We start from the raw sequence: 9,871 nt of genomic DNA, 5'->3' as shown, positions 1-9,871 counted from the left end.
GGGGGAGGAAAAATCTGTTAAGAGGGAGGAATGCTGTATTCCTTGAAGGAGCTTACTCTGTGTCAGTAGGATCATTAACCCTATTGTATTTCTGATACTTTGAGTAGTAATGCTGAAATTATCCCATCCATATTGTTATTCTCTTAGTTCTTTCTTCGTAATCAAGTATACCCAAGTTCGTATCACTTTTGGATTCGGATTTTTAAAAATGATTCATACGTTCCAACTAAATTTTCATGTAATGTTTTTCTTAATATTTCCTCAGCACTTCTGAAGTACATGGTCCACATGTTGGAAGATCTGTAATCTTCTTCGATCCAGCTGCAGATTCGAAACGGGAGATGGAGAGGTCACAACAGATCCAAGAATATGAATGTGTTATCCAGAAGCTTAAGGTATGTCCATCCATCCAAAGCCAATCATTGAAGTGGTCTATGTGAATTTGTTAATGACACTATGTTTCATAACTCCACGCAAATGATTTATTTAGCTTTGAGATTTATATGGTATTTTGAACTCCTCTGCTAGGAAGAATTAAGAGAGGAAAAGTCGAGGGCTAAAGAAGAAGCAGAGGACTTAGTTCAGGAAATGGCAGAGCTGAGATACCGATTGACTAGTTTGCTGGAGGAAGAATGTAAGCGCCGTGCTTGCATTGAACATGCATCCTTGCAAAGAATTGCCGAGTTAGAGGCTCGGGTATGAATTTACATGTTGAAATCTATTTTTTATATATATTTTTTTTCTTTCTCTTGCTAATTCGTTAGAGTTCATTGAAAGTGTAACTTGCTGACATTTTCCAATTTTGTTTTTATTTCAGCTTCAAAGAAAGCCTAATAATTAAAACCCTATAAGTGCTGCCTGTCTCCTCCCTCAAATGTAGGCTGGGACTGTTCTGATTCGTCCAGATTCAGCAGTTGATAATGACCTCAAAGGTTTGTATCAATGTGTCTCAACAGTTTCTCTCTGAACATAAAAGTAGCTTACTAAATACTGTTGTCATTTCAACTATGGAATTCAAAATGCTGGTTGGATGGAAAGTCCAGCCCATAATCCTTGTATCTTACATCTCTAACCTTTGACCAGACTGGCTTGTGTACGTACTGAAGACAGTTTGGTAGTTTTCAGGCATTATAGCCGCATAGTTCACATACTGCGGCCAGAAATCAATTGAGGAATAATTTTAATATCTAATATACGGAGGACATGAAATAATGGAAAATTTTAATGGTGGAAGAACAGAATAAAATGAAAATGCACTGATTATCCCTTCCTTTTGTTTGAGTCTTTAAAAATTGAAGTTTACTTCATTTTTCAATCCTCAAGTATTGAAGTTTGCTTCTTGGCAGTTTCTACAACATTCATGTCAATTTTCCTCTTCCATTTTGACTCTTTTCAGTCTCTTACTTCATCGTTTTACAAAATCAAGTCCACTAATTTGATTTGCCATTGTTCCTCAGGGTTTATGGTTGGGGAGAGCGTCCTGGCAAGAAAATTGCTGTATTCTGGACAGCAGCACAGTCCCTCTACCTTCTTGTGAAGTAAGATTTATTTAAGACGTCTTCTTATGGTTTCTATTGAATCTGAAAGAACCAAAGTAATAGAAGAACAGGGATCGACCTGAAGTGACTAAGGATACCTTTTTTCCATTTTGTGTGTTTAGGGGGCAGGGAGGGGAGAAGATAGGATTGTAGGAATTGTGCGTGATCAAAGTATGGATTTAGTCGGCATACAATTTTTTAATGAATGATTCTTGGCATAATTCATTTAAGATTGATAAAAGTAAACGATTATATTTTTAAATAGCAAATGCACGTTAAAATAAGATGACTTTCAGCATGTTATGCCTACCTCTTACCATAATTTTACATTCAAATGTCAACGGAGTTTTATCAGAGGGGAATATTTTCTCCTTCCAAAGTATGCACATCTCGAGAAAAGGAAGGATAAAGATAGAAAAATTGGCCACTCCACCAGTACACGTTTTCACAAAACAGACGGAACACTGTCCCTTTATATATAGAATTATGACATCTGAAGGTTCGGACAGTGCTTAAATATTTTAAATTTTCAAGGTAGTACACCAATTACCAAATGTTGATCTGAAGTTGCATGCATGCCTTTTCTTGAATCCGAAAATACAATCTTATGTTTCTTAACGTGATAATTACGTTAATTACTTTCATTATGTAATTGAAATACTTATAACAATTATAGATCATTAATTATAAATTTTGAAATAATATAATTTAATTTAAAATAATTTTATTACCTTAATTTTAGTTATAATATGTACAGGCTGTAATAGTCATAATTAATACAATATATTTTTATAAACCAAAAACCAGCGTTCTATCAACGAAACACGGACATTTGCCTGTAGCAAAAGAAAGAAGAGTGTGGCGAAAGTTTAGTATAGAAAAGGGCGTTGTATTCAAATTGAGTGATTGAGTAATAGTGAAGTGTAGTGTTATATAATGGAAGAGAGTGAGAAACGAAAAGAAGCGAAAAGGTTGAGATGCATTAGATTACATTTCATTACATGGATTAAAAAATGATACAAAGTGAGCGCATAAACATCCCACCCTGGCTTCCTCTATCTGATCTGAGAAGAGAAGAAAGAAAAAAAAGCAAAGTGAATAATAATGAGGGAGGAAAAAAAAGCACAGAAATCGAAAGCGAGAGAGAGTGAAGAAGGGACCTTGGGAAGGGAATGAATTGGGCTAAACATCCTTGGCAATGAGGTCACCGTTGATGAGCTCTCTGTAGGCAGCAACGGGCCAACTGAACCCCCGGAAGAGCAAGCGAGAGGCGAGAGGAACGTCGATGATGATCTCCTTCATCGTCGGTTTTTTCTCATCCCTGATGGCAATAAGGTAGCTCCGACCCACCCACCCGATCCACCCGGCGATGTACAGGAATAGGAACCCAGGAGTGATGAACTCGCCCCAGTGCCTCTGGTCCCCGCTCACGATCAGGTGCGGTAGCCCGTCGGCGCCGCACAGAAGACCCTGCTTCGCGTAGTTGTCGAACCGCCGCTTCGTCTTCTCCACCGACGCCTTTATCGCCAGGGCGGGAGCGCTGTCCGGCGCGTACAGCTTCAGCGATGACTCCAGCTTCTTTATCGACTGCTTCTCGCGCTTTGCGAACTGCTTGGACTCCTTGCACGGGGTCAGACCGGAGATGTCCGCGACGGCGGGGAGCGGCGCCGAGAGCAGGATGGAGGAGAGGGCGAGGGCGGCGGAGAAGGCCTTCAGATCGGAGGATATGTTGTTGTTGTTGTCGGAGTTGTTGTTGGGAGTAGCACTGCAGACGATGGTGGGGCGCAGTTTGGAGCCTAGTTTGGGGCGGAGGGCGGCAGGCTTGGATAGATTGGTGGGAATTGTGAGCGACATGGTTGGATGTTTGGAAAGGGTGTGTGAGAATGGAGTGTAGGGTGGTAAGAGAAGTAAGAAAGGTTTTTAGATTCTGATAGAGGCAGATTGGTGGTTGTTAACTAAGGAGAGTGTTGTGGATTGTGGATAAGGTGAGGAAAGTGAAGAAGCTGAGTTGGATTCTCGTTATTGGTTCTGCCTCACTCCCACTCTCTCATTTGTTATCTACTTTGGGTCGGATAAGCGAACGTCATGTGCCTGCCTCGTGCCTCTTACTTTAATTAACACAGTCCTTCCTTCCTTTCTTCTTACGTTTTACCACATCAAGTTTCATCTTTAATTCACAATGTCGATAAAAATATCCATGATAGATACATGGGCACTTCCATTTCTCCTCTATACCTACACATCATCAATAAAATTATATTTTTATTTTAAAATATAAAATACCTTAAAAATAATTAAATAAAAGAGTAAAAGTATTAACTTTTATTAGATGTTAGATAGGGATAGTCAAATTTAATGATGTTCGTATAGAATTTTCCTATCTAAAACTTGTAGGAGTTTTGTTCTTGTATAAAGCAGGCATGGTAAAATGTTACTCTTTTAACATGAACGGAGTGAGATACATATACAAATGCTAATATTGACTTCTGACAGCTTAGATTTAAAACTAGTTCAAAAGTAACTAATTGGCATTTATTATTGGAGACTTCAAAACATCCGATACTTGTACAAAAGCCCCGTAGAGCTCTTTATTCCTCATGAATGTGCGATTTAATATATAAAGGATCATGCACATTGAAAATGTAATCATTCCTGTTTATCTTCAAGTAATATTCTTAGTCATCAAATAACATGTTAAGTTTTGCTCAACTGCTGAAGGAAAAGCTTCATGTTAAGCGGATTTTGGGGTGTCTATGGTAATAGGCTCAGTTGTTCATTGTACGAATTCTGTGCAAGAACTACGGAATTCGGCCAAGTACTCCACCAGACCAGTTTGTCACATAATGGAACATTCAAAATTTGGAACAGAACTCCAAAGTTCCAAAATTTTCTAAATAAGTAAAGTAGGCTGTTACATATATCATAGTATATTTGACCAAAGGCATAAAATATTTTTCTTAGCCTTTGATCAGTAAATCATATAACTCAACTCAGAAGAATAATCAAACTATTTGTGTACCCTCCTGTATAATTAAGGCCAAAATAAAACGTACATACTGTTGCCGTACTTTGTTTTAAAAAACAAAAGCCACTAAAATAACTTCTTCACCAATAACAAAATAAAGATTATTGGTAAACCATGAATAAGAATAGCAAATAAACTCTCCGAGCACATTCTTGCTTGTGTGAAAAGACTCAACAGCCATGTGCGAAGCATCCTCAAACCTCGAAAGCTTTAAAAAGGCGGAACAGCAGACACGCACGAGTGACATGCCAGTACTTCTAACTGTTAACTTACCTACAGAGATTGATAGGAAAACAAAGTCAACACTAACAAAAACACATAAGCCACGGCATCTGGACACAGCAATTAAAGTGAGAATTGACACAAAATGATGTCTTCCTTTCATGGCATCTATTGAAATTCAAAGTTTGTAATCATCCCTATCCTAGTCAACCATATAGCGTGAGCACTGGGCACGCTACAAGTCAATTTACAAGCACAAAAATTCGAATATATTTTTTGATGAACCAGTACATGTTAACGAGGTGTGCGAGCCATGACCAGCATATAAAATTATAAGTTTTATTTATCAGATAGAAACCTATTTTTCTTACCAGGAAGGATACAGCACTCAAACAATAATACATCTCAAAAAAAACACGCGAAACCATCATAAGCATAGGATTCAGGCTAATGCAATCGAAATTATCCATTTAAATCATGATTGATAATTCATACGCCTGAAACACATTTCAAAGCAAAGTGAAAGAACTTAACACAAGTTGAAACAATTCAAGCCACCGAAAAATGTCTCTAAAACTTACTGAAAAGCCAATCCCCCGGCCCCCATAAAAGTCAAATTTGTTAGATTTTGATAGCTTTGAATATCAATATATATACAATATTTGTGTCTATTTAATAAATACAACATTTAATAAATCCCACTGTACTAGCATTAATGCCTTATTTCTGTAACTCTATCTGTCATATCCCTGTATTGTGATATCTGCTTATACAGTATTGGGGCATATCATAACAGTACCTGTGGCCTTGTCTAATGATATTGATCTACTTTCACCTTTTAACTGAAGGTTTCATATAATGTAGGCATACATGTAGGAACCAATGCATTCCATTTTTGTATAAAGTCATAAGCCAATTGACAATTTGAAGACTTACAGAAGATGAATGGAAGAAGGACCAGACACAGCAGCAGCCCTCTGTGCCCGATGTGCTTCAAATCTATAAAGCTCTTTTGTTTCTTTTTTAGTGCGACGTGCCTCACGTCGTTCCTCCTTCACAGCAGCCTACAAAACAACACAACCAATCATTCCTGTCATTCTAAGTGGTAATAATAAGAATTGCATATAAAAGGAAAACATCAACATAGGTATCAATAGAATCAAGTAGGCAATATAGATACCTTCCGTTCTTTCTTCTCCTCCTTTGTCTCAAGGCCATGTTGTTTTCTCTTGTTCTGTTCAGTTTTTGTAATGCTCTGGCCTTTAGACTTTTCAGTGGAAGCTTTCCTACTTCCAGGAAGGAAGTCTACAGGAAGTTTCTCTTTTCCTCTAAGGGATATTATTTGATCAGAGGACCCCAAGACTGCAGACACAGTTTGAGCCAATCTCTTTTTCCTAGAGACTCCAGGTGCTTCAATCTTTCCAGGATGATTATCTAAATTAGAATATGTTGAAACAATAGTCTCACAGTCCCAAACTTCTGATTCATCACTACTTTCTTGTACAACTACAACATCCTTGTCCTCATCTTCAACTTCATACCCCTCGGCGTATTCCTTGCAACGGCGGATCACATCAGCAGCAGAATCGTCTTGTTCCTCCTGTGGGGCCTCTTTATTCTTCAATAAATCTGCAGGAACCTTATACTTATCATCATCAAGTTCTAGATCATCCATCCCATGATTCTTAAGAGAGTGTTTGAGCTTCTCAGCAAGGGACTCATCTTCATCGGCTTGATAATTTTCATAATAATCACCATCATCTTCATCATCATCAGTTCCATATTCTTGACGTTCAAGCTGTGACAGAAATATGCAGAGAATGAGAAACATAGGCTAAAAGGCACGGACATTCAATAAAGACATAATACTTGCAATTATAGCAACGGAAAAATTTGGCAAATGTATCCTCTTCAGATACCGGAAAGAAAGAGGCTCGACATGCCTCATTAAATACTTTGATTCCTAAAGAGAAAGCAACAGAGGACCAAAGTATTGACACACAGAACAAAATGTTATGTATAGGAAAACTCACCAAATCAAATTGCTCATCCAGCAAACGACGAGGTCTTGGCTTCTCACCAACACAGTCCACCCCTGGTACACCATCTGTTACCCCATGAAAAGGTTCATAATCATCTGTATCTCTGGAATGGGCAGAAACTTGCAGTGCATGTGCACTGTTTGGATTTCTATTTACCAGAGATTCCTCGGGAAAACTTGTTTTATTACAAATACGATTCTTCTCTTCGTCATCATCTTCAAGGAGATTTGCCTGAAGAACAAAGTCTTCTTCCAAATCCTCAACATCAGATCCCAACCGTGACACGTCACTGTCATCTAGCAATGCAGCCACTTCAGGATCAACCGCCTTCTGCACCCTTACGCTGGTAGTCTTGGATGCGACACTGTACAAAGAATTCTCCTCGGGCTCTCCATGGGACTCAGAAATTTGCAATCTCGAAGCATCATATGCCTACACTCACCAGCGAAAAAAACGCAAACAATCAGTTTCCACTTCAACAAGCAACCTAGTAATCCATCGCTTCAATGTTAACATCGTAGACCTCACAATTTAAATGCTAAACGAAACAAAAATCACTAAGGCCGTGTTTGAGTTTACAAAATGCCAAACGCATCCATAACTTCAATCGCACAACTACAAATAGAATTATAACTTTGGGTGGGAATGTTCGTTTGATGTCATCTTTCATTATTCCAGGGAATGTGAAGATGAGAACAGATAGTCCTACATTTGTTAGCGAAAAAGTACACATTCACAATTTGAACTGTTTCTATCATCAAAAAGGGTGAGTGTCATGTTAAACAATAATATAACTGCCTGTTCCTGCTAGGCTATCTTTCTTCCATTAATTTATTTGCCATTTTTTAACTTTTATTTTCTAAAATTAAGTATTCAAACCTAGCCTGTTTATGGGAATACATCACTGGGTATAGTATTCCTGCGACCACAAAAATCACACCCTAAAACAAACGCTTCCTTTCTTATTTGCACATATCCGATGAACCGGGAACGAAAATAAAAAACACAGACCTATCTAAAAGCCACAAAAAACGAGAGACAAAGGTGGGAGCACCTTAACATCACGAGGGAGATGTTGAAGCTTGAACTTGGGGTTGTGAAAGAAAGCAGCACCAGCGCCAGTATTCTTGATTTCCCTCAAGTGATTCAAGTAGTTATAACCATCATCCGGAAACCCTAGCTCCAGAATTTCCTTCCTGACGTCCTCGGGCAATGAGCCACTGCTAACTCCATCGTAGTCGCCGTAGTCACCAGTAGCATCGTCGAAGCCGGCGTCTTCAGCGTCGGGGAAGGAAACGGGGTTGTTGTCGACGCGGACGAAGACGCGGTCGGATTGGGAAAAAGAAGGGTCAGAGGAGTCGCGAGCGATGAGTTGGAAAGTGGCAGAGTTCTTCTTGTCGATGAACTTCTTCTTCCTCCCACCCATTCTGCCTTCCAATTGTTCCACGAAAGGAGAGACTCTAACAATTACGAAGTGTGTCAGTGTTTCGGCAACGGTTGGGCGGCAGTGTTGGTTGTGTTTCTCGCAGTGCTGCTCTCAGCCTTCGGGTGTTAACTGCGATTTGGAAATAGGAACAGTGGTAGGACTGCTAGAAAAAGAACGGAAACCCTAAGCTTGGGATATTTTTATTTTTTTTATAGTAAAAGAAAAATTAAATACCTCCTCTCTTCTAGGAAAGTAAATTAATATTTCTCTAGTTTTAAAATAAATAATAATAATTTTTATATTTTTAATAATAATAATGATTTTTTCTTTAACTTTGTATAAATATTAATTTTCCTTTTATTTTTATTGAGTAATATTTATTTTATTCGTTTTTAATAACTTTTTATTTATTTTTCTTACTTTATTTAAAATGGTTTATGTAACATCCCAAATTATATACCAAACATATACAAGTATAGAATGCAAGCAACCATAATAATGGAAAACAGTTAGATGTATTAGATGAGTGTTTAGTTATACAGTCATTCAAAATCAGAGAAATTTAAAAGCTTTACAATTACATATAAAGTCTTTCAAAATACAACGAAGGAAAACTAATAAAAACCTAAAGAAAAGCTAAGAGCTAGGAGTCGCATTGCCACTATCTAGTGCTTGCTCCAGTGGAGTGTCATCAGCTGCATCTTCTCACATCCATAGCAGGATGATCATCGCAAGAGGAAAGACCAGGAACATACAAAACAAACAACATACAAGTGCAAGGGTGAGCTAGTATTCACAACAATACAAGTTTAATACATTTTTAAGAAGCATAGTATTCAAGCAACCACCATTCAAACATATATAATTCCTAATTGACCTAGACTCGTCCGGACTAGGAATGTATATTGATCTTGGGCAGGTTTTGCACTTGTGGTGGACTCTACTGCTTTGCAAAGCCATTGCCGAGGGGTTTCACCCGACCACACACAAGGCGAGTCCGTTACCGCGGAATAGACCTACAGTGGAAGCGTCTACCCTAGGACTTCCCACTACTCTCACCACCCGTGTCGATCCTCTCTATTTGAGATTGAAAGACCGTCAGAGTATTAGGGATAACCTCCCTTGAAGGAGCCTCAATATTCATTCATACACTAAAGTGATCTCACCTAGAGATCTTAGAATAATTCTCAAAGTCCATAATCCATATCACCAATCTTGTTTCACTTCACCAACCTCATCCAATCAATCATACAATCTCATTCAGAAGCATAATAAACATATATAACTCATACATTACATATCTTCAAAGAAACATCATTTATTAATACTCATTTCTTTATCAACTATACTTACCTATACTTAAGTAATTCAAACAGCTTGGAGACCCTCACCAATGGATCCGGAAGGGTCAAAAACCCCCAGAACGACCTAAAGAACGTCCAAAACGGACGTCCGGAGCTCCCAAAATGTCAAAAGCATAAAAAATACACAACCTGTCGCAGAAAATTCGCTGAGCGCACACCCTGTGGTGCGCTGAGCGAATTTTGTCTGCCAAAAGTCATTCGCAGAGCGCACAGAGTGTGCTGTGCGACTCTGCATAATCTGCAGAGCGAATTTC

At 38.5% G+C, this 9,871-nt stretch overlaps 3 protein-coding genes across 7 annotated transcripts in view; 1 reads left to right on the top strand and 2 right to left on the bottom strand.

Annotated features, from left to right (window-relative positions):
• LOC106765471 (cingulin-like protein 1) overlaps positions 1 to 1,784 on the top strand; it is a 4,528-nt gene extending 2,744 nt beyond the window's left edge. For 3 of the 4 annotated variants that reach the window (XM_014650111.2, XM_014650110.2, XM_014650112.2), the window contains exons 5-8: positions 266 to 395; positions 529 to 696; positions 818 to 932; positions 1,458 to 1,784. In XM_014650111.2, the coding sequence (XP_014505597.1) occupies positions 266 to 395; positions 529 to 696; positions 818 to 841 (322 nt within the window). In that variant the 3' untranslated portion in view covers positions 842 to 932; positions 1,458 to 1,784. Of the gene's footprint in view, positions 1 to 265; positions 396 to 528; positions 697 to 817; positions 933 to 1,457 lie in introns of those variants that run through there. The other variant, XM_014650113.2, reaches the window with a different exon arrangement.
• A 660-nt stretch (positions 1,785 to 2,444) lies between these two features.
• Positions 2,445 to 3,477, bottom strand: LOC106765722 (photosystem I reaction center subunit III, chloroplastic). 2 transcript variants are annotated; one of them, XM_014650430.2, is made up of 2 exons: positions 2,699 to 3,477; positions 2,445 to 2,597 (listed from the first exon to the last, which is right to left on the bottom strand). In XM_014650430.2, exon 1 carries the CDS (start codon positions 3,390 to 3,392, stop codon positions 2,721 to 2,723), a length of 672 nt encoding a protein of 223 aa, XP_014505916.1. In that variant the 5' UTR covers positions 3,393 to 3,477; the 3' UTR covers positions 2,445 to 2,597; positions 2,699 to 2,720. The 2 variants fall into 2 exon arrangements, with proteins under 2 accessions (XP_014505916.1, NP_001304230.1); NM_001317301.1 differs by having other exon boundaries at positions 2,499 to 2,602; positions 2,699 to 3,467.
• Positions 3,478 to 4,409: 932 nt separating this feature from the next.
• On the bottom strand, positions 4,410 to 8,428 carry LOC106769434 (protein LTV1 homolog). The gene is made up of 5 exons (XM_014655054.2): positions 7,882 to 8,428; positions 6,819 to 7,259; positions 5,966 to 6,583; positions 5,722 to 5,849; positions 4,410 to 4,836 (listed from the first exon to the last, which is right to left on the bottom strand). The coding sequence occupies exons 1-5, from the start codon at positions 8,251 to 8,253 to the stop codon at positions 4,833 to 4,835; spliced, it is 1,563 nt and encodes a 520-aa protein (XP_014510540.1). The 5' UTR covers positions 8,254 to 8,428; the 3' UTR covers positions 4,410 to 4,832.
• Positions 8,429 to 9,871: the final 1,443 nt, after the last annotated feature.

Source organism: Vigna radiata, chromosome 7 (assembly GCF_000741045.1).
Source record: "Vigna radiata var. radiata cultivar VC1973A chromosome 7, Vradiata_ver6, whole genome shotgun sequence".
Classification (NCBI taxonomy): Eukaryota; Viridiplantae; Streptophyta; class Magnoliopsida; order Fabales; family Fabaceae; genus Vigna; species Vigna radiata.
This window is presented reverse-complemented; position numbering and strand designations above follow the sequence as displayed.

What these genes read in the sequence shown, in the direction of transcription:
- LOC106765722 (XM_014650430.2), bottom strand. Translation starts at nt 3,392, where the DNA reads ATGTCGCTCACAATTCCCACCAATCTATCCAAGCCTGCCGCCCTCCGC.
- LOC106769434 (XM_014655054.2), bottom strand. Translation starts at nt 8,253, where the DNA reads ATGGGTGGGAGGAAGAAGAAGTTCATCGACAAGAAGAACTCTGCCACT. An exon ending in TGGATGAGCAATTTGATTTG is followed by an intron (nt 6,584 to 6,818) that starts GTGAGTTTTCCT and finishes TTTCTGTCACAG; the next exon opens with CTTGAACGTCAAGAATATGG. An exon ending in AGGAGAAGAAAGAACGGAAG is followed by an intron (nt 5,850 to 5,965) that starts GTATCTATATTG and finishes GTTGTTTTGTAG; the next exon opens with GCTGCTGTGAAGGAGGAACG.